The sequence below is a fragment of the Lentinula edodes genome, assembly GCF_021015755.1.
Source record: "Lentinula edodes strain Le(Bin) 0899 ss11 chromosome Unknown C8R40scaffold_25, whole genome shotgun sequence".
Lineage (NCBI taxonomy): Eukaryota > Fungi > Basidiomycota > Agaricomycetes > Agaricales > Omphalotaceae > Lentinula > Lentinula edodes.
The window spans coordinates 354,861-378,971 of NW_025764331.1; the positions used below are offsets into that span (position 1 = coordinate 354,861).

The 24,111-nt window shown below is 45.9% G+C and overlaps 4 protein-coding genes across 4 annotated transcripts; 3 read left to right on the plus strand and 1 right to left on the minus strand.

Annotated features, from left to right (window-relative positions):
- Window positions 1–13,361: 13,361 nt before the first annotated feature.
- C8R40DRAFT_1070816 (uncharacterized protein) lies at window positions 13,362–13,818 on the plus strand (the record flags this gene model as incomplete). The annotated part of the gene is made up of 2 exons (XM_046226273.1): window positions 13,362–13,573; window positions 13,635–13,818. 2 exons carry the CDS (start codon window positions 13,362–13,364, stop codon window positions 13,816–13,818), a joined length of 396 nt encoding a protein of 131 aa, XP_046084693.1.
- A 59-nt stretch (window positions 13,819–13,877) lies between these two features.
- C8R40DRAFT_1172393 (uncharacterized protein) lies at window positions 13,878–14,180 on the minus strand (the record flags this gene model as incomplete). Its single annotated transcript, XM_046231848.1, has 2 exons — window positions 13,878–13,985; window positions 14,034–14,180. 2 exons carry the CDS (start codon window positions 14,178–14,180, stop codon window positions 13,878–13,880), a joined length of 255 nt encoding a protein of 84 aa, XP_046084694.1.
- A 3,679-nt stretch (window positions 14,181–17,859) lies between these two features.
- C8R40DRAFT_1161546 (uncharacterized protein) lies at window positions 17,860–20,943 on the plus strand (the record flags this gene model as incomplete). Its single annotated transcript, XM_046230136.1, has 11 exons — window positions 17,860–18,231; window positions 18,281–18,505; window positions 18,558–18,737; window positions 18,788–18,984; window positions 19,040–19,238; window positions 19,301–19,467; window positions 19,516–19,615; window positions 19,663–19,857; window positions 19,939–20,100; window positions 20,147–20,452; window positions 20,506–20,943. The coding sequence occupies 11 exons, from the start codon at window positions 17,860–17,862 to the stop codon at window positions 20,941–20,943; spliced, it is 2,541 nt and encodes an 846-aa protein (XP_046084695.1).
- A 409-nt stretch (window positions 20,944–21,352) lies between these two features.
- Window positions 21,353–22,040, plus strand: C8R40DRAFT_1049748 (uncharacterized protein; the record flags this gene model as incomplete). Its single annotated transcript, XM_046224585.1, has 2 exons — window positions 21,353–21,727; window positions 21,774–22,040. Coding segments are annotated over 2 exons (642 nt in total), but the record flags the coding sequence as incomplete, so codon positions are not given.
- Between the last annotated feature and the right edge of the window lie 2,071 nt (window positions 22,041–24,111).

Sequence of the window (24,111 nt, forward strand, 5' to 3'; positions counted from 1 at the left end):
CCATGGAACGCTGAGTGGTTGAATTATGTCTAGCATTTGTTCGCGGTCATAGGGGTATACACCATCTTCGAGAGGTGCAGAAAACACTGCAAAATCGTCTTCTATTTTCTCCACTGGATATACCCCTCTGGCTTTCCAGATATCCCCATACTGCTGCTGAGACCTGTCCTGAGTTGCTACTTGCTGATGAAAGTCCAAAACAGTGGACATTCTCAAACCAGAAATTCCCATGATTATTGCGTACGACCAGATAAGGTTTGTGGTGTGGAAGTACTGAAATTGTCTTATGAAACTTTTCGATATTGAGTGTGAGGGCCCTGGTACCGCGCAGTGCCAAAGCAATCTGTGGGTATACATAGGTATAAGTTGGATGTTCTACAAGTGATAACACTGAATATAATAATGTGGCATAATGCCTGGAATAATAATTTTTTGGGCATAAAACCCATAATGCCTGGGATAATATGAACAGGCATAACACCCGTAATGACAAGGCATAAGCCCATGTCATGAGAAGAGCATAATAATATAAGGTGGTCCCTCGGATTGAAGCCAAGTAGACCTGTGAAGTAATTAGTGTGAATTAGAATGGAAAAGATTCGCCGTTGACATGCCTAAATTTTGGCTAGACATTTATGCTGTGAATTGTGACACTTTTACGCATAGATTTGTATCAAGAGGACTGTAATTGAGACCCAGAATGACAGTCAAAGTTAATACTGAATCAGTCTAATAGCTGAAGGGACCATATACCCATACGACCACAAGTTGGTTAGTTTACCCATCCTCAGTACTACCTTCGGATAAAAGTCTACCTGTTTGTCAAGCAGGATTATACCAGACTTGGACTACATCCGAAGGATGACCATTCACATATGACATACCAAGGGTATTCTTATTGGACCTTACACTGGCAGGAGTTTGGAAGAACTTACTCAAGTGACCATGAGCCGAGGATTGACTCAAAATGACTTTCTAGAACTCAGGAATTGTCAAATACTCCTTCTAGAACAAGATCATGCATTAATCTAGAGACTGCGATTTAGTCTAATAGACCAATCAGGTTGCATGGTTGAGGAGAATGACTAGAAGAACGATCGAAGTACTGCGAGGCTCCGAAGACATATCAAATGAATGTCAAAGAGTCCTGGTGTAGAAAATATTGAAGAATACAATTAAATAAATACTATGCATAACTCCCTTGATAGAGTATAGGCACAATGGGTGTCTATTGAAAGAGAGAAGCAATTAGTTTAATCCAGATGAATCAGATTGATAGGATTAGAATTGAGGAGAGCTGATTTGCCTCCAGACGAGGTGACAAATGATTGAACGAAGTGTTGAACAGCAATGACAGCTGAACACCATTCAAGTCATTCTCCAAAGCAATTAAATTAAATGAATATTGAAGTACCTACCTATGTTTGGAGGTATACTAGAATCTTGGAACCATTATGGACCAAATAAGGACGTATAGATTTAAATTAACTCTATATCCTGTATGTATAAATAGCAATCCAATGTATCTGGAATACAAGTGATTTTGGGACGACGTTGCAGTGCTAATCCGTAAAAAGGAAAGACACACTCCCGCCAGACTGAAACCTCTTTGCTAGCAGCCATTCGGGCCCGGCACTTGTGAGTATAGGAACATCGTGTTCTGCTCCTTGTGACTGCAAGAAGTTATATCCAGCTGTTGGGTATTTGTCAAGTCCATGCCGCGGGCCTCCATTCCGCCGCTCGGTATTCCGAAGATCTGCTTTTATTGTAATCTCTTCCTATTGTTCTTTCTCGCTACACATATCCTTTCGTCCTAGTCTCTCATTATTGTCTTTTACTCTTTCGTTCTAGTCTCTCCTTATTGTCTTTTACTCTACCCTGCAGGTACTACTCGTATAGCTCCTAGTAGTTAGTCTGGCGCTCCGCACCGATGCGCCGCTCCGTAGATATAAATACTGCCTGTACGCTACTGTAGTTCCTTAGTTTAATTATCAACTTAGATCTCCCTTCTCAACTTAGCTCCTCTCTAAGTCTTCAGGCTCAACGCCTTGAAGTACTCTCTCTACAGCCTTTGGACTTATAAGTTCTTTGGCCCGCTCCTCGTCACCGGCGATACCGCCGCTCCGACTTGGCTGCTTCTCAGTTCCTCCCTTCTCTACTCTCGATCTCCGGGGACTAATGGCGTAACGGCGGTGTTGTTAATAACTTCACTACTGTCCCACTCGTCTTCCGCACTTAGACACCCTGTGGCTCTGGCACGGTTACACGGTGTACATGATCTTAACAGTATTCTTCAAACTTAGGATCAGTTGTTGGTCTTAAGGGCAAATCATGCTGTGTGGTTGTGCCAGCACATAGTTCTAGCCCTCTGTAGGGGTCTGTGTGTTTCGGTTTTAATTTACTTTGATTTAAAACCCCAATTCTTGATATACCCAAATCAATACAAACCAAAGCACCAATAGTGCTGAATCTACCTTAATCAAAGGAATATATCGAATCCTTAGAACGATTCAAATTGATTGATCGAAGCTTCGTACTTAGCTCTCAAAGCTTTGCGGAACCTTTGACAATGCTACCCCTTGCTATTAAATAAATTTGATAGCAGTGAACTCGCATATTGTGTATTAGATTGGTTGGTTGGAGTGCCCATTAGATTCCTTCCTTTCTCTTTCACACAAAAAACGGGGCAAGCTCGTTAACGAAGCTCCTACGAAAAGACTCAGTGTGGAACTGGACACCACAGTGTAGCAGTGCTTTCGAGCTGCTGAAATCAGCGTTCTCTGAAGCTCCCATCTTGGGACACTACAACCCGGAACTACCCGTTGTTCTCGAATGTGACGCTTCCAACCTGGCTATAGCAGGGATCCTGTCACAGTTGGACCCAGAGATGGGGGAGATACACCCCATTGCCTTTCATGCACGCTCCATGATTGCCGCAGAGTTGAACTACGACATCTATGATAAAGAGCTCCTAGCTATCGTAGATTGTTTCAAGCAATGGAGAGCGTACTGTGAAGGATCCCGACACCAGATCCAAGTATACTCAGACCATAACAACCTCCAGTACTTCTCCACTACGAAGCAACTGACAGCATGACAAGCACGGTGGGCAGAGCTCCTTTCAGGTTACAATTTCGTCATCAACTATTGACCAGGGAGGTTGGGAGCCAAACTGGACGCGCTCACCTGAAGATCAGACGTGTACCCAAAGAAGGGAGCTCCACGGGATCAGGTATTAGCGGGGAGGGAAAGAGTACTCATACCTCCAGAACGTCTCAATGCAATGATCCTCATGAATGTCTCAACGCTACGATCCTCATGAATGAGGACCTGCTAGTAAATCGAGTAAGGGAAGCTTCAAAGGACACGACTATGATCAAAGCTTTGAAGAGGATTGCATGCAACGAGGAGGAATCTCTCGTCTGGGAGGATGGGATGATAAAGAGGGGAGGTCGTATATATGTCCCAGACACTGGAACTCTATGGAGGGAGGTCCTACAGCTATACCACAACCATAAACTGAGGGGACACCCAGGGGAGAAATGCACCAAGAAGCTAGTAAACCAGCTATTCTTCTGGAAAGGGCTGTCCAAAGACGTGAACTACTACGTGCGGAGTTGCCACTCATGTCTGAGAGCCAAAGCTAGTCGCTCCAAACCTTATGGGAACCTCCGCCCACTACCAATTGGTCAACGACCTTGGTCCTCGATCTCCCTACACCACATCACCCAGCTCCCAGTCATGACAGGTCCAGAGAAATACGATGTGATTCTCGTAATAGTTTGTTGACTCACCAAACAGGCCATATATGTTCCTTGTCATACAACGGACAACGCGGAAGACTTTGCCAATCTGTTCATAACACACGTCTTCTCCAAGCACGGGATGCCTTCTGATATAACTTCAGACCGGGGCTCCCTTTTCGTGTCCCAATTCTGGAGGGAGCTTTGTAGAACATTAGGAATCAAGTCACGCCTATCCACTGCATATCACCCACAGACAGATAGACAAACGGAACGAGTAAACCAATCTGTGGAGGCGTACCTCTGGATCTATTGCTCCTAAGACCAGGATGACTGGGACCTCCTCCTACCAATAGCTGAATTCATATACAACAACACCCCAAATACGACGACAGGTGTCTCACTGTTTTTTGCCAATAAGGGGTATCACCCAAAGCTGTCTATTACATTGGAGCAGGTACAAGGAGCGGAGGTCAATGAATATGCATCCAACCTCAAGGAGTTACATGCTTATCTACAGGAATGAATTCGAGTAGCCAACGAGGTCTATGCACGGTACGCGAATCAAAAACGCCAGGAGGTCCCGGACTGGAAGGAGGGTGATCACGTCTGGTTGAATATGGAAAATGTCAGGACGAGAAGACCTATGAAGAAGCTAGACCACAAGTGGATGGGCCCCTACTCAATCTTGTCAAAAGTAGGGAGTCATGCTTACCAATTGGACCTCCCTGGGGACCTCCACAAAATTCACAACGTGTTCCATGTAGACAGGCTGAAACCTCACTTCCACGACAAATTCAAACAACAGACCTCCCCGCCTCCCCCAATCTTCATAAAAGGGGAAACGGAGCACTTTGTCGAGGATATCCTTGACTCCAAACCCAAGAAGGGATGACCAGACAAAGTGGAATACCTGGTAAAATGGGAGGGGTATAGTGAAGAATTCAACTCTTGGGTGGGATGGGAAGGTATGGCCGGATCCCTGAGGCTCCTGCGGAACTGGCACAAGAAGCATCCAAAGAAGCGACAGCCATCGCAGAGACATTGGGCTTGCCTTGAAAAGGATGCACAGGAAGACGAGGAGGACAAAAGGGAGGATATGAGGTAGGAGCGCAACTGACGACGACAACAAAGATACGACGGGAACGATATCCCCACGACACTCACGACGAACCAACGACTATGTGCATCGGAGGGTTCAAGCGACCTGAAGGCACCATGATTTCAGTCTTATTGATTTTCATATAATTATAACGGGGGTTTACATGATTTAACAAGAAGAAAAACAAGGAAAACCGGTGAACATAACGAAGAACAGAGGTACAAAGAGAGGACAGGACGACAAGAAGACTATGCAAGAAAGGAACACTACAACGACTCGTCCTTAATGACACCCTGACCGGCCGCCAAGTCAATAACTTCCCTCGCCACAGAAAAGCAACCAGCACTAGCCTCCTCTGTCTCATACAGCTCGTCATCGTCACCAGTAAGGTCGATAGCTAGATTGGCGACGGACCCGAAAAGAGGGGGCAGAGTGGGGGAAGGGGAGGTCGACGACTCCTGCTCGGGCAGGAACAGAGGGACGTGGGGGTGGGGACCGACAGAGGAGGTAGATTCCAGGGCAACCGGAGCTTCAGGAGACCATTCGACAAGTACTTCGGCCAACGACTCAGTAGCTGGCTCCACCGACGACATAGGATCTTGGGTATCTGTGCCAGACAAAGGAGTATCAGTGATGTGATGAATGTATCGCAACATCAACTGCTCCCAATCAGCAGTTAGCTGGTCGATACTGGGGAGGGCAGGAACAATATCGTCCCACCTCCCAACGCCGTCGCTATGAGGGAGAGCAGTGGACAGCCCTAACATTTGCCAATGAAGAGGGGGCTCCACAGAATCATCAGGAGGAGGAACAAAACTGGCATGGTGAGCAGCCGTCAAGAAAGGACTATCATTGTCGAATCGAGAGTGTTTCAAGATCATATGATAAAGACCCTCATCCTCGTCAACAGCATTGTTAAAAAACCACTGGATACTGCTTATAGATTGCACATACATATCTCCGTGGACACATCGAGCTGCCTGCACATAATCCAATGCCAACCGGAAGTTGTGAACAACAACGTCGAGATCATCAGAATCGAGACCACGACGAAGGAAAGCAACCACAGTGTCACGAAGCGGCAGAGGCGGAGTGACTAGCGGAGCAGGAAGCGGGGTGACTAAGCCAGGCAGAGAGGCGGAGCGACTAAGCAGGTGAGTGAGGCGGAGCGACTAAGCGGAGCGGAGGCGAACTAGTCCCAGATAATGACAGAGATATATTGAGTATCGTAGTCATAGGTAATAATAAGTAAGCACATACCTAGTCCCAGATAATGACAGAGAGGTCAAGATAAGGGACCAGGCTGTGGAGGGTTGGCTATATATACATAATCTAGTCTGCGAGAAACAACGATGTAATACTGTACAGTTCAGGGGCAAGGAAGGAGGCGGAAGCCGATAGAAAGAGAAGGTGGGTCAGGTGGATCAGTAATAGATAGATCAGTAATCGATGGAGATTGACAGCGATGGGATGATGTATTGTACAAGTAAAGGCGTCGAGACGGTGAGAAAGGGAAAATGATAGGGGTTGCGTAATGATAGGGGCTGCGTACTTTATGACATTACCCCCCTCCTTATGACCATTGCCCTCGATGGTCAAGGTTTTGCCGCTGTCGGATGTTTTTTGTGAAAGGCCCGAACAATTTTTGGTGCCCGGCTGAGGTTGGGTGCGGGTTCCCAAGAGTTGTGTCCTGCATCGTAACCTTTCCATTTTACTAGATATTCCAACTTCTTCCATCGTACCCGACTGTCCAAGATCTCCTCCACTTCATATTCCGGTTCATCTTCATCTTCTAAGTACACCGGCTCTGGTGGTGTTGGTATTTCGCCATTGATGGGGTTACCTTTCCATGGATATAGTTTGTCGACATGAAAGACAGGATGAAGGCGGTCTAATGACAAGGGAAGGTCAAGGCGGTAATCCAGAGGTCCGACTTTCTCCAGAATACGGTAAGGTCCTAGCTGTCGGTCTCCTAGTTTTTCACTGGATAGCTGCAGGTTAATGTCCTCCGCACTTAGCCAAACTAGGTCCCCAACTTTGAATTGATGCGCTTTTCGCTTCCCACGTTCGTATCCCTCCTTTTGTTGCTTCTTTCCTAGATGTAAGGCAGCTCCAGCATCCTGTCGCGCTTCTCGGAGAATCTGTATGCGGTCATCCACCGCTGGAATGCCGCTGCGTTGACCAACCGGGATATTGAACAGGGGAAGGTATCCGTAGGTTAACTCGAATGGGGACCTGCCTAGGGCCGAGTGAGTCCGCGAGTTAATCACAAACTCCGCCATGGGGAGGTGTTCTGCCCAGTCATCTTGTCGTCGTCCCACATAGAGGCAGATGTATTTTTCCACTTCCTGATTTGCGCGTTCAGTTTGGCCATTGGACTGAGGACGATATCCGGAGGTTAGATCTGATTTAATTCCCAGTCTAGCGAGGAGGGATCGCATGAGTTTAGCTGCGAACTGAGGTCCGCGGTCGGATTTGAAGTGGAGGGGAAGACCATGGAGACGGAAGATTTCTCGGTAATAGATATCGGCGACACCTTCGGCTGTAATGGAGCTGGTGCAAGGAATAGCATGGATTTGTTTTCCATACAGGTCTGTACAGACCAAGACTGCGTCGTATCCCTGGGAGTTAGGCAATTGTGTTATCAGGTCGACCCCTACCTCTTCCCATAGGCCGGATGGTACATCCAGTGGTTGAGTCACAGCTCGTGGGTGCCGTTGGATCTTCTTGCGGGCGCAAATCTCGCATCCCTCAACGTATTTCTCCACAAAAGAACGCAGTGTCGGCCACCAGAAGTGGGTGCTGACCAGGTCAAGTGTCCCATGTAATCCGGGATGTCCAGCAGTTGGATGATCATGGCATTGACGGAGTACCTCGGTGCGTAGATTGTTGTCTGCTGGTACATATACCCGGCCCCGGTAATAGACCAACCCGTTGTCCTCCTCCCATTCAGCTATCCCATTGGCCAAGCGTTGTAACCCGTGCTTCTTGACTGTTTCCAGACCTTCCAGTACTTGTGCTTCCCGTTCTGAGGCTTTCCGAATACGATCCTCTAAGGGGTTCCGTAGGATTGAAGCGGCGATTTTGGTGAAGTGGCCAGGTTTAAGGACGGTCTGTTGCCGATTGTCATCGCTATCTGATACATGATGTACTGCCATACGAGAAAGAGCATCAGCTTGGGTGTTTACTCAGCCAGGACGGTGGATCATATGAAAATCAAACCGTGATAGATATAGGGCCCATCGGGCTTGTCGACGGGTAAGGTCTTGTGCTGTGCGCCAGAATTCGAGGTTGGAGTGATCGGTGATAATGTCGAATGGTTGTGGAAGTCCTTCCAGGAAATTCCTCCAGTCCTTCAATGCTTCAATGATGGCAAGCATCTCCCGATCATATATTTCATAGTTCCGTTCTGCTGGCTGCATGGATGCCGATCTGAAGGCTACCGGGTGCCACTGACCATCGTCTTGCTTCTGCATGAGGGCGCCTCCCGTAGCAAAGCCTGATGCGTCTACCTCAATTCGAGTGGGCCGATCTGGCGCCCATAGAGCAAGGATTGGTGCGGAGATGAAGGCCTCTCGAAGGGTGTCAAATGCCTCCTGTTGTGTACCAGTCCAGTTAAAGCTGGTATCCTTCTTGGTTAGGTCGTTCAAAGGTCGAGCTATTCTTGCAAAATTTCGGATAAAGCGCCGGTAGAAGTTTGCAAACCCCAAAAATCCTCGCAGTTCCCGGAGGTTGGTAGGGACTGGCCAGTCACGAACAGCCGCTACTTTGACCGGATCCATTCTCACCTCCCCTTCTGAAATGATAAGTCCCAGGTATTCGATCTGTTGCTGTTCAAATTCACACTTCTCTGGGCGCAAATAGAGGTCGTGCTTTTCTAGTCGCATTAATACTTCCCGTACCACTTGTCGGTGTTCCTTGAGGTCGTTACTGAATATGAGGATGTCGTCTAGGTAGACTGCCACCTTGCCGGCTGCAATGAGATCAGCAAATATCGCATTCATAAGTGCTTGGAATGTGGCAGGGGAATTCGTGAGACCGAAGAACATAACCTTAGGCTCGAACAAGCCTCGAGTTGTTGCAAATGCGCCTTTCCATTCATGCCCCTTCTTAATCCGCACATTATTGTAGCCCCAGCGAACGTCAAACTTGGTGAAATATCGCGCTCCCTGAAGCCGGCTAATGATATCAGCAACTAATGGGAGAGGGTATCGGTTCTTCACAGTATACTCATTCAGTTTCCGGTAATCCTGTACGAAACGGAGTTTCCCATCCTTCTTCTTCACGAAGAAGACTGGAGATGAGATGGGTGACTTTGAGGGAACGATGTAGCCTTTCCGTAGGTTTTCTTCTAGAAAGCGGTCGAGTTCCTCCTGCTCGTTCAAGGACATTGGGTAGATCTTTGTCCGCATGGTTGCTGGTGCTCCGGGTACAAGATCGATAGCGTGATCCCAGGGCTGATGGGCAGGTAATTGCTCAGAAGCAGATTCGGAGAAAACCTTCTTGAAGTCTCGGTACTGCTCAGGGACCATCTCCTCAAAGGTTTTAATGGGTTTATCGCGGTTAGCCTCCTCTGCTAGTTGTTGAGAATAAGTGAACCCTGCTGAGCACCATACTTCCTCTGTTTGTTCTTCCAATATCCCCGCTTTCACCCATGCCCGACGCGTTTTGTGATTGGCTCGTATTCGGTGTATTGGGGATTCCTCCGTTGCTGTTATGACTTCATTCTCCTCTAGGTCTGCCTCAGTGTGATTGGGTTCACGTTGGGATCCTTCGTTCAGGAGTTCCTGGATTGGACTATCGGTAGTAGATGCCACTAGGTGAGGGTGTGAAGTCTGCTCATCTTCTACTTCCTCTATATGTACCCGGGGTGGCTTTACTGAAAGTCGTCCCTTCTCCCAGTCAATCTCTGGATTTACCTTCCGTAACCAGGGGAGTCCGAGAATAATATCCTCTCCTCCTAGGTTTGTGATCAGGAAATCCATCCATCGCTCCTGGTTATCCACTGTGAGTGCTAAGCGTGCAAAGTGGGTGATTCGCCCGGCTCGGTTAGGTGTACCATCGATATTGAATACATCAATTGGTTTATGGAGGGGTGCGCAGGTTACGTGATTTCTGGTGGCAAAGTCTTGGTTTAAAAACAGGGCGGTAGCTCCACAGTCTACCATGGCTGCGGTTGTTATACTATGGTTCCTTCCTCTCAGTTTCGCATGAATTCGGAAATGTGGGGAGCTGGAATTTAATTCCCAAATAGATGATATTGTACATGATGGGAGCGAGTCATACGAAGAGGTAGCGAACATAGTAAACTGATTATGGGGTACTCTCGGTGCAGCCGGAGCGGGTACCCTCTTTAAAAACCCTGCTGAAAACCAGAGGACGGAGGAGACATGGCATTAGCACGGTCCAACAATTCCCTTATTTGTCCAATTTGGGTGGAGAAGTCCTGATTAGCGGGGCTCGGTGTAGCAGGTCCAGTGACAGGTGTTGGGATTGAGGCGGCAATCTGAACTGATTCGTTTGGGAATAAGGTAAATGGTGCCGCCGTGGCTGAGATCTGCTGACGGCGAGGCTGTTGGCGTCGGCCACGGTCGCGACTAAGTCCCATGAACTTGTCCTGACAGACGGATTCTAGGTGTCCCCGGCGTCCACAGTATCGGCAGGTGGTCTCCTTGTGTGGGCAATTCTGCTTAACATGGCCTTGAGCTCCACAACCAAAACATCGTCCGCGCATACGGGCAAGGAAGGCCTCCCTGCTATTCCCAGTGCTGGTATGAGTAGCATCAATGTCCATGGCGTGAGGGTCGGCAGGGGTAATGTGAGCGGTGTGTGCGGGAGCGTGTCCGGTGTTTCGGCCGGTCATGGTGGGATCATGCAGGTAGACATCCACCGATATGGCTCGTTTGATTGCCTCTTTCAAAGTCGGAGCGATTCCTTGGGCGATGTTTACGATGATAAGGTGTTGTCGGATCTCCGGAAGTAAGGCGGTGAAGAAGCGTTCCCGTAAATCAATATCAGACATTTCAGTCCGATCTCCGATATCCTTGAACTTCTGGGCAAATTCTGCAACTGTCTGCCCTTTACTTTGTCTGAGGTTCTTGATCTCGCTACGGGCTTCCATACCTGGGTCCATTGGTTCAAACCGCTGGCTAAATTCCTTCAAGAACGTATCCCAGTTTCCTCCGAAAGGGGGATTCTCTGCACTGAAGTGTAACAGATGGGGAGTTGCCCAATCTCCAGCACTTTCTGTGAAGAAGCCCAGGGCGGACTTGATAAGTTTAACTTGGCTCTTGGCAAGATCCGGTTGTTCTGACGCCCAATTTTGGAACTGAGCCATGAAGCGACGAGCTTCAGCACCATCTTTACCCTTGAAGACCTCGGGTTTGTTCATGCTTGACTTGGATGATGAGCGTTCCTCCATCGCTGTAGCAAGGCTGGCTACTTGTCTGATGAGCTGAGCCATGAGATCCTCAGCAGAGGTATTTGGGGCAGGCGGGACAGGAGTCGACATGATGGGAGTAGGCAATCGGGGTTGGGGAATTGGCAGGAAGGTTATATTGCTCACAGTGAGTGGCTCTCGGATCGAGTTCGAAAGGGCGTTGGGGCAAGGTTGAGACTGGCAATCGCGCCAAGTATCGTTGTTGTTGTGGGCGTGAGCTTGGTCTCTGGGGTCGAGTGCGTGCGGGAGTGCGGAGCAGTCTATACTGGCAGCAGGTGTTTCAGAATCGGGCGGGACTGGGGAAGACGTGGTGTCTACGGATCCTGCAAGGACAACCTTATCGGTAGGCTGTCAGTGCAGTAATGGATCTTGACCTAATGTCACGAAGCGGCAGAGGCGGAGTGACTAGCGGAGCAGGAAGCGGGGTGACTAAGCCAGGCAGAGAGGCGGAGCGACTAAGCAGGTGAGTGAGGCGGAGCGACTAAGCGGAGCGGAGGCGAACTAGTCCCAGATAATGACAGAGATATATTGAGTATCGTAGTCATAGGTAATAATAAGTAAGCACATACCTAGTCCCAGATAATGACAGAGAGGTCAAGATAAGGGACCAGGCTGTGGAGGGTTGGCTATATATACATAATCTAGTCTGCGAGAAACAACGATGTAATACTGTACAGTTCAGGGGCAAGGAAGGAGGCGGAAGCCGATAGAAAGAGAAGGTGGGTCAGGTGGATCAGTAATAGATAGATCAGTAATCGATGGAGATTGACAGCGATGGGATGATGTATTGTACAAGTAAAGGCGTCGAGACGGTGAGAAAGGGAAAATGATAGGGGTTGCGTAATGATAGGGGCTGCGTACTTTATGACACACAGCCTCAATAATCGCCCCAAGGTAACGATGGTGATGATGAAGGACTGTGGCAGGATCACAACGATAAAGGCAATGAGCGAAGGTGGCTACACGATGGAGGTCCTCACGAGCCTTGTTAAGGTCCCCTTCAAGCTGTGAAAGAGGGGGCAGAATGACCTCGTAACAACCCTCATCAGGGTACTCCTTGAGCATTTGCTTGACAAACAGTGCACGACCATGGACCCGATGGATCTCCTCTTGCAACTCCTCCACAAGACGACATTGACGTGTTGCCAAAGCATTCGATTCATCAACAAGACCTTGTTGGTGCAGTAGGGTGGTTATCAACTGCGAGTTCTTGCGAGTGGAGGTGATTAGTTTCTCCACAGCGACTCTCCTTTCCCTGGTGGTGTTTTGAAGGTCTTCCTGCACCTTCCGGAGGCATTCCGAGAGGCTCTGAGAGGAAGGGTTAAACAGGGGAGGAAAACGAGGGGAGAATGAAGTACTCACTTGACCAGAAGCCCCCGGTAGGGCCTCATCTAAAGCAGGGAACTGATCCAGAACTCAGCGGTCTTCCATTTCATGCTCGAAGACTGTAGCTGCTCCACTTCTCATTGCCGAGATTCGAGAGCACGCAAAGTATCCCAAAGAGCAAAGGTAAAGGAGGAATTCTCCCGCTGCGAGTCAGCAAGCTGAGACTCCAGCAAACAAATCCGAGCAACAAGATGCTGGTTTTCAGCACGGTAAGGGTGAGCGTTGAAAGTGCGAGGTACCAAGATGGGATGGGGAGTGGGAGGCATAATGGAAGAAAGGAGGACCTGCCCAACACCCTTTATAGGAGTTCGAACAGAAGGGGAAGAAACAGTTTGTGAACCAAACCAGAATGTGCTTCCGCAACAGTTCCCAACCGAACCGGATCACTGGGACCCTGCATCAACAGGCCCTTGTGAGGTACCTCCATTTGGGAAAGGAAAGCGCGAGGGGGAACAATTCTCCTTAGTGTCTCCACTTTTTCTCTTACTTGACAGTTTCACAGGAGTTCAGACTTAACGGAAGCAACAAAATCAAGAAGGATAAAATTGGAGTACATATATACAACAAGGATGGGGGCTACACTATGTCAGACTCGGTAACCTCCTGCTTAACTGTCACCGTCCCACCCGTCTGAGCAAGAAACTCTTCCTGTGACTTATACAAGTCCTCAGCGTCATCCATAGTTAAATCGATGACCTCGCAAGGGACATTAGAAACACGGGGGGAGGAAGGGATGAGAGAAGGAGAACAAGGGGAGGTGGGAGACAGGGATCCCAGTAGGAACAAGGGAGTGTCCCGCGACACGGGACGAGCGTCAGATGCAACCAAGGAGGAAATTGTCGGCAGGAGATCGTTGGAACTAGGAACTTCCACCGGGGGCGAGACGCGATCTGGGGAGGCAGGGTAAGCTAAAACCTCACGCATATAGGCCCTAATCATATCTTCCCACATCAACATTATGGAGTCCATCATGGGAACAGCAGGAATATGATCAGAAATGGGACTTTGTGGAAGGGGGATGGGATGACCAAAAGAAAAGAGTCGACAATGCAAGCATGGTTCTAGGGAACCAGGGCGAGCATCAACTTAACCTGCGTGTTGGGCAGCAGTCAGGAATGCTTTGTCGGAGGAAAAACGAGAGTGGGTAAGCATGTCCTGGTACAACCCATCAACACGATCAGCAGCATTGGAGTAATAATACAACAAGCTACTGGTCGAGCGGAGGTGTAGCTCGCCGTGGGTAAGTCAACCTTGAGCCAGATACTCCAGAGCCAATTCGACAACAGTTCTCATCTGCTCCGGAGGATGGAGGAGACTACATGACAGGAGTGTGATGATCGCCTCAATGAGACCTCTCACATACATGTTGTGATGGTGGAGGAGGTAAGCAGGGTCTGCGGAATGCAACCGATGCGCAAAAGTGGCCATACAACGCAACATCACAATTCAGCTTCAATGGCCCTAAACTGAGCCAGAACATGGCCATACTCCAGACGATCTGCTGCGACATCTTGCAGGGCACGACGACTTGCCTCTAGGTCCTTGTTGCAATCGTCCAAAGAAGTCGTAGTGTTGTGAGTGTCGAAGTTTCAGCCCGAGACGTCTCCAGAAGCTTGCGGAGGTCCGCTACTTTGGCCCGTAGAGTTTCGTTTTCAGCCTTTAAAGCAGCAGTAGCTTGAGCTTGGGGAAAGGGATGGGGAACATCAGGGGAACACTGGGATACAGGCATAAGACACAAGTTCAAATCCGATAACGAGCTTGCCTCGTTTTTTTGTGTGAAAGAGAAAGGAAGGAATCTAATGGGCACTCCAACCAACCAATCTAATACACAATATGCGAGTTCACTGCTATCAAATTTATTTAATAGCAAGGGGTAGCATTGTCAAAGGTTCCGCAAAGCTTTGAGAGCTAAGTACGAAGCTTCGATCAATCAATTTGAATCGTTCTAAGGATTCGATATATTCCTTTGATCAAGGTAGATTCAGCACGCTTTGTGCTTTGGTTTGTATTGATTTGGGTATATCAAGAATTGGGGTTTTGAATCAAAGTAAATTAAAACCGAAACACACAGACCCCTACAGAGGGCTAGAACTATGTGCTGGCACAACCACACAGCGTGATTTGCCCTTAAGACCAACGACTGATCCTAAGTTCGAAGAATACCCAACAACTGGATATACTTCTCGCAGTCACAAGGAGCAGAACACAACGTTCCTATACTCACAAGTGCCGGGCCCGAATGGCTGCTAGCGAAGAGGTTTCAGTCTGGCGGGAGTGTGTCTTTCCTTTTTACGGATTAGCACTGCAACGTCGTCCCAAAATCACTTGTATTCCAGATACATCGGATCGCTATTTATACATACAGAATATAGAGTCGCATAGTACAATTAATTTAAAACAATAAACGTTCGGAACCGCAAGGAAACTTCTACACTCAGTCAGATACCATTTAATTTGAATCTACATGTCCTTATTTAGTCCATATTGGTTCCAAGATTCTAGTATACCTCCAAACATGGGTAGGTACTTCAATATTCATTTAATTTAATTGTTTTTAGAGAATGACTCGAGTAGTATTCAACTGTCATTGCTGTTCAACACTTACTTCGATCGTTTGTCATCTCGTCCGGAGGCAAATCAACTCTCCTCGATTCTAATCCTATCAATCTGATTCATCTGGATTAAACTAATTGCTTCTCTCTTTCAACAGACACCCATTGTGCCTATACTCTATCAAGGGAGTTATGCATAGTATTCATTTAATTGCATTCTTCAATGTTTTCTACGTCAGGACTCTTTGACATTCATTTGATATGTCTTCGGAGCCTCGCAGTCTTTCGATCGTTCTTCTAGTCATTTTACTCAACCATGCAACTTGATTGGTCTATTAGACTAAATCGCAGTCCTTTAGATTAATGCATGATCTTGTTCTAGAAGGAGTATTTGATAATTCCTGAGTTCTAGAAAGTCATTTCGAGTCAATCCTCAGTTCATGGTCACTTGAGTAAGTTCTTCCAAACTCCTGCCAGTGTAAGGTCCAATAAGAATACCCTTGGTATGTCATACGTGAATGGTCATCCTTCGGATGTAGTCCGAGTCTGGTATAATCCTGCTTGACAAACAGGTAGACTGCTATCCGTAGGTAGTATCGGGGATGGGTAAACTAACCAACTTGTGGTAGTATGGGTATATGGTCCCTTCAACTTATTAGACTGATTCAGTATCGACTTTGACTGTCAATCTGGGTCTCAATTACAGTCCTCTTGATACAAATCTATACGTGAAAATGTCACAATTCACAGCATAGACGTCTGGCCAAAATTTAGGCGTGTCAGCGGGATGTCTGAATACGCCAGGGAGCAACAGTGGCAGAGTGAAGAGGCACAGAAACAAGCACAAAGCACAGATAAAAGAAGTAGTGATCTCGAACAACAGTGGGATAGCGTCAGAGGCCAATCACACCAGTAATCAAAAGGGAATCTAGTTGCCCAATGACCAAGTTAGATAGGTGGTATCTAAAAGGATACAAGTACTTGCCTAGTTGCCCAATGACCAAGAGGTCGAGATGGGAAACTAGGGTCTGTCTACTGTCCTTTATATACTACTCTTGTCTAATGAGTAAGCGATTGTAAATAACGATGCAATATAGAACAAGAGTGAGGAATCAATATATATGAGTAAACATGAGTCGATAATGAACCATAATGAACTAATCAATGAATAAGGAGGAGTTGTATGGAAGCGTATGGAAACAAATGGAACTAATGGGATGACCGTGTGATAAAGTACAATAACCATGTGAAAAGAGGTTGATGGGAACACACCGCTGATGGCGCATCAAAGGGCGCATCATGAGACTTCATGACAAAGATCTGCACTAGAGGCTGTTCCACCCAGCATCACTGCCAAGGCTTCTTCACCAACCTCCATGCCTGCCTACTCGTCAGTGCGTCACTTCAACACTGATGGCAAGGTATGGGTATCACGCTTAAGCACCATCCATTTTCAGGGCTAGTTCATTTGGCAGGTGAGTTGTTACACACTCCTTAGCAGATTCTGACTTCCATGGCCACTGTCCTGCTGTCTAGATGAACTAACACCTTTTGTGGTGTCTGATGAGCGTGAGTTCCGGCACCTTAACCTCGCATTTGGTTCATCCCGCATCACCAGTTCTGCTTACCAAAAATGGCCCACTAGAAACTCTTCAATCACCAAGCGGTCCAATTAAGAGACGGCTCGTTCTTACATATTTAAAGTTTGAGAATAGGTTAAGGTTGTTACAACCCCAAGGCCTCTAATCATTCGCTTTACCACATAAATCTGACAATGAGTTTCTGCTATCCTGAGGGAAACTTTGGCAGGAACCAGCTACTAGATGGTTCAATTAGTCTTTTGCCCCTATACCCAAATTCAACAATTGATTTGCACATCAGAATCGCTACGAGCCTCCACCAGAGTTTCCTCTGGCTTCACCCTGATCAGGCATAGTTCACCATCTTTCAGGTCCCAACATACATGCTCAACTGCGGCACGAACTGCTTCAATTGTCGGTGGCAGATAGACCTTGTGTCGGAGATTTGATTTTGGCCTTATAATCAAAGATACCTGATAACGGTCTGATAATAATATGATAACGGTCTGATAATATGATATCGGTCTGATAATAGCATGATTATTGGTCTGATAGCATGATAACGGTCTGATAACGGTCTGATAACTGCCTGAGAAGATGTATAAACACGTTGATTACTGCGCGCTGTCACCAGTGCCATCCGCTGCCCTCGAGCCATATCCTTGCCAATAACGAAGATGTTCTGACCTCATAACCTTGTCTCTGAGAGTCCTCAAACCTGTCAATGAAGGAGTGCAGCATTTGTGGGCTTCCTTGTCTGCCTCGAGGTCTGAAAAGCCACGAGAAAAAGTGTAAGCAAGATAGGGAGGATCGTGAACAGTCTGAAGCATACAGGCTCCGAAAACAGAATGAGGAGATTGGTAGTGAGTAACCTTTAATTTTTCTAAAGTCCAGATGATTCAAAGGGCCATTTCACTAGGATTGTTGTCCGCGGACCATCCAGGTTCTTTGGAACCTATTTGCGGGTTCGAACCTTCACAAACTGTATATTTAGATGAACAAGTTATATCTGGTCAGCATACTTTTCCTGCAACTGAATAATCACGCTTCCTGAGCCATGGACTTTGCAGACAATACTGGTGCAAATACCACATTCAATTCCCAATTCAACATCGAGCAGAACGATATCAAGATAGAGTACCATCCGAATAGTGGCAAACCTCCAGTAATAGAGCGATTCGATATCCACACTGCAGACCATGACCATGTACCTTCGAATGATTCTCGCCTTAGGCCATGGCTGCCATTCCGTACTCGCATGGATTTTGAAGTGGCGACATTAGCTCTGGAGTGCTCAATGAACGACAAACAAACTGAGAAATTGATTATGCTGTTGAATCATGTCCAGCAAGGCTTCGATAAATGTACATTGAAGGACTACAAGGAAGTACAGGATACATGGGATCTTGCCGCTGAGAAGTCAACAAAGGTTTGTAATTCCATTGCATAACATTGCCGAATTGACACAAGGCTTGCAGTTCACTCAAGACGTCATCCATGTTCAATATCGCGAAACTATTCACGACTTTGATGTCCATTTCCGACCGTTATGGGACTGGCTACAGGAACTTCTAATGGACAAGGACATCGTATCGAAAATGGAGTGGCATGCTCAGCGTCTGTTCAAATATGATGCAAATCGTGGAATTTGGACCCGTTTCCGGAATGAGCCATGGACTGCTGATAGGTGGTGGAAACTTCAGGTACTATTTTATCTCATCTATTCTTGTTCTCACGTACAATTGACCGTTCAAGGATACTCTTCCTGCAAACGCGGTCCCTCTATTCATCATTTTCTATGCTGACAAGAATAAGTTGTCTTCGTTTGGTACGGCAAAAGGTTATCCAGTGGTAGCGCGATTGGCAAACCTACCAACTGACATTCGGAATGGTGTCGGTGAGGGTGGTGGTCGGGTCGTTGGATGGTTACCAGTCGTAAGTAAAATCTGAATCTTGTATGGCCACTCTCTTGAGATATGCTTCAGGTTTCCGAGGATTCGAATCGGAGCAACAAAACAGATTTCGTCAATTTCAAAGCTATTGTCTGGCATGAATCTGTCCTCAAAATACTCGAGTCGCTCATTGAGTACTCTCAGACGGGTTATAGTATGTTTTGCGGTGATCAAATCTGGCGGCTCATCTATCCTCTACTCCTTCTTGAATCATCAGACTACGAAGAACAGTAAGTCATTATACTCCGAGTCAGCAGGATCTTACTCACTATCAATCACTATCAGATGTATTATGGCATTGATACGAGGTTTGCATGGTCTTTGTCCCTGTCCAAAATGCTTCATCCCCAATGACAAACTTTCGGAACCGACCAATGCAGAGCTACGAACGGCTGCACATGCCCATGAACAACTACAGATTGCAAACGCCAAACCTAGCAAGACTGAGAAGGAGAAAATTTTGAAGAAATTTAGCATGCGGCCAGTATCGGCATGTACTTTACTACTTACATTTACATGCAAAGCTGACATCCTATGATTGAGCAGAATGTTTTTATGAAGCTTGCTAATGGAGATCCCTACGCTGGTTCATCTTTTGATGACTTACACTTCCAAGATAGTGGTCTCTGGGGTGATCATATATTTCCCCTACTCAAAGCTCACATCTCGGCGCTCTCTACTGCTCGAGACACATCAACTCTGTTGGATGACCGGTAAGTATTTTTTGCATATGTTAACAGTTCTTGTATTGATATATCTAGTTTCAAATTGTTTCCGCGATGGTGCAAACTTCACCATTTTCCAGATGGAGTATTCAAAATCACCTTTAACGATGGTTCAAAACATCGTGATATTTCAAAGGTCAGTTACTGAGTCTATGCATCCATTTATTATCTGAACAAATGCAGGTTTTTTTGTATGTTGCATATGACCTTTTACGCGAGGATAACGATAAGGCTGGATACGAGCTATTGAAACTCACCCGTACCTATGTCAATGTTATCATGTATTCAGCGCTCGAAAACCAAACTGACGAAACTATCGCTGCTGGGCGGCTTGCCATAAACAAGATGTTCACTGCTATCAAGGTTGTGTCTGTGCTGGTACCGGACTTTTTTCTCTTTCTAATTCTTGTCGATCAATAGAAATACTCGAAAACTGATTCAAATTTGGATGAAGCGAAGTCGTGGAACTTCATCAAGCTGCACTACCATCAGCATCTATTTGATGATATCGAAGAGAAGGGAAATCTTCGAAGTACCAGTACCCGTCCAAATGAGAAGTTACATGGTCCAATCCGCAAGATATACCTACGACAAACAAATTTCAAAGATGTTGCAAATCAAGTAAGCATTGCTCGAGAGTCTTTTGAACTGATACTGAATAACATAGATTGTGCGCATTGACCACCAGTGTGTTGTTGCGGGCTTAATTCGCAGCCAGCTTAATGTACTTGATTCACTTCGATGCCCAGAGATGGATGATATCATTCCTGAAGATGCCGAGAAACCTACCAGGAACTCACACTTCGAGATTGGATCAAGGCTTCCTGCGGTTACTATGGGTATCCTCGAAGAATCTGAGCGACTTTTTGAGCACTTTTTTAGGCGATTGTCGAAGTTTATGTCTGGACTGCTTCGTGCATCAGACATTGAGCTTCCAGGAAATCAAGACATCAAGTATACTAAACATGATATGGTTTGTGCATAATACTCTGTTTCGATTCCATGTTAAACTTTTGTGTTTCATAGGTCACGCCCTACCAGTATCTGAAGGTGAACTATCTTTCACTCGATACTTGGAAGGTTTCTGTCGATTATCTTCGATGTAATCCTTTCTTCAACAAAGAACCACGCTACGACTTCGTCATCTTTGACTCCATAGACGGACCTATTTTTGCACAACTCCGTTACATTTTCACCTGCACCGTTGGTGATAACCTATATCCTATTGCACTTGTACAGTCATATAAAGCTGTCCCTACAACACGACGGCCTCGATCCGACAAATATCATGGCCTCCTTCGCCTACAGCAGGACAACGGTACAGAATTTATTTCTGTGCGATCCATCATCCGTGGTGTGGTGGTTCTCAAACTATCAGAGCGGGAAGCATTTGTTTGGGATGTCTTGGATAATGATATGTTTCTTCGAGTAATCTCATCCTTCCCTGGGTATACGTCAGCTTGATATTTTGCAAGCTAACATGCACCATTGTACACTTTCCTTTCAGCATCAATAGTACATATTGTCCATATCTCACAATGTTTATTCCTGTTCAAGCTACTGTTAAGCCCTTAATACTACATAGCGAAGTGAGAAATCTCTAGAATCACAAATAGTTTTGCCATGTGCGGTGATAATAAGGCAGGTTTGGGATCCGTCAATTCATTTCACATTTTCTTCCACAACATTGATGCCAAACGATACAGACAATGAAGGCGAATTTTCCGATATCTCAGCTGATGAAGAATTTACACCTATTCCTCTCCCATCTACACAAATGACACTTGAGGACTTTCGAAAGGTAAACATTTCCATCCCAACGCTCCCACTGCTAATAATGCCACTTATCCTCTTATAGGCTCTAAATAGCAGTCAAGAAAAACAACAGGAGTTATTGAACCGAAATAAACGACTGCGTCTGCGCATATCAGACCTCGAATCAGAACTCAAATTGGCCAAACGAACGGGAACCAAGGGGCGGCCAAGAAAGGCAGTAGATTCACTTTTGAGCCATGACAAGATTGTTCTTTATGGCAAAAAGTATGCAATTGTAGTTGAGCCATTCATTGACAGCGGTATTTTCATGAAGCCAGCTCCACAAAATGCTATCTATACATCGATGTCAGATGCTCGTTTCTCAAACTTCAGCGAGTACAAGGCAGGTTCGATAGCCGAGCTATATACATACTTAAGCAATGAAGCAGAGATGAAAGAGCAAGCATCAGGCTATGCACCTTTCCGCGATGCAGTATGTGCCTTACCAATTGATGCATCGCCGCTAATTCCTTGTTTAGTTTGTACATGAAGTCCAGAGCGAAACAAGTACAGCCCTTCACACCATCCGTTCCTGTGCTCCAGTAATTTTCTCGGATCTCAATCTGCCAGGAGAGCTCTGGCCACTTAACGCAGCAACTCAGCGCAAAGAGTCAATACTTGTTCAATCCCTCCTGCTTTTCCCAGAACAGGAAGCACCCGGAATCTTTTTACCAATCTTTTATCCTGGGCTTGTAAAAGATAATAATTTCCTATTCATGAATGAATATTTACCAAAGGTACGTTAGTTCTGAGTGGGATTTATCTGGCTAGAATTATAAATCTTTAGGTTCTCCGTGCAATACTATTTGGAAAGGAATCCTTAACTGCATCATCATTCTCCTTCAGCGACAAACTACTTGGCCGAAAATGGGGTATAGAATCATTGAACAATTCTATGATTGCATGTATCGCAGTCTTTGTGAGTAACCTATACAGTTTTTTTGAATGTCTACTTGAACGTTCTCAGATCCGGTATCTTTTTTCTGAAGATCAAACCTTCGTTGAGAAAGGGAAGACTTCGCAAACCAATTACCGTGAAATTTTCTATCACATTCGGAAATATCTTCGCGAGAATGAAATACGGAAGACCGACTATTACAAACGTCTTATTATTTTTTGGCAAACTCGTGTCTTCAAGGGACTTCCCATTTCTGGCCCCACTGACCCTACAGTTGTGAATGAGATCGCTTACATGGATGAACTAAATACTGCAATGATGACTGTGACACTCAACACCACTAGCGCTGCAACTGGTATGCATCGTTTCATCTCCGTATTATTCAATATGTTTGAACAGAGCCAGTAGTAGTATCAGGGGTACCTACGACCTCTCATGGATCTACACAGGTAATGAATCAAGATCTCAATTTGAGCACCAGTCCGACATCTTCTTCACAATCTGGTATAAATCTTGTTGAAGCTGAGATGCTTGAAGAACATCCCAATGAAGCTGCTCCCCAGGGTGGTCTTGGTCGTGGTCGTGGTCGTCGCAATCAGGTTGGTAGTCGTAGTGCACAAACTCGGAGCAGGAAGAAGTGAACAATACAGGTAGATAAATGTGCCCTTTCAATAAATAACTCGTTTTGTCGCATCTTGATGGTCTTGATACACCAAATTATGTGATTCAATCAATGAAGGCTTTCTTGTAAATAAGGTAGCTTGGTGCAGTGGTATTTCTGTCTGTGTTTGGTCATTGTAATTTGTAGTCTACGGTTCGATTCCCTCAGTAAGTAAGTTACCATTTTTCTCTTAAAACCTTCATTGATCACGTTATCTACTTGTAATAGGTTGCAACGGAGCAAAATCATCAAATCAACAATAGATAATAGATATCAGAGCAAAATCATCAAATCATCAATAGATAATAGATATCAAATAGACAGGTGTATACATTTTCTTGTATATTATTTTGGGGATGCATTATGTGCGCTTATAACTCTCGCTGCCCTTTCTCAGCGCTAATAAGATGCTCGGCATTACAGATCCGGGCTGATATCTGGCATACGACTGTTTGATTAGCTCGCCTTATGATGGCCGTTTCCATTATGTCACTTATCATGGACAACCAGCGCTTATGAGTAATTTATTGAAATTCCGACATGACAAGCAAGGTGATCACAAAAAGCTCTACATCGGTTAAAAAAAATATGACTGGGGGGTAAGGCCGCAAGCGGCGGGTGCCGAACATTTTCAATTACAAACTTACTATTACAAGAAAACAACATAGAGTAAGTAAAAACAAAGATTCCCAGAGAAGTGAAAATGTCCCTTTTGCTTCTGATGCATTCGGTGCAGAGTTTGATCCACTATGAGAAGCATGCCTGTCCCACTTTTTGCTGCCCCCTTCAGCAAATACAACTGGGTGACCAAGCCAGATGTCAGGCAGAGGCATGTTCTGGGATAAACTTGCCCTTGGCAACCATTGGCCATTAGGACAGGAAGTGGAATGATGGTTAATGAAAAATGAAACTCAAGAAATATGAAAATAGTAGCTACATAAGAATTATCAACAGCTGTTATTAGCTGTTGACACTCTACTTAGCCTGTGCTGGAAACCTTGAGTAATACCATGACAAGTCATTTTCTGCAGCCTGTGCTGTTTTTGCAGCCAGGTTCTCAGTTCTCTTTAACTCAGATCGTAGTTCTTCTGAAATGTGATTTCTAATTTTGTTGATACTAAATGGCCGTAAGATACAGAGACCTTTCAATGAACGGACACGAGAAAGCATCACATATGCACTTTGGATTGAGTGGCAACTAGCAAAGTCTATGCAGGCTACATTCATTGAACGGCCCTGGGCATTATGTGATGTAAAG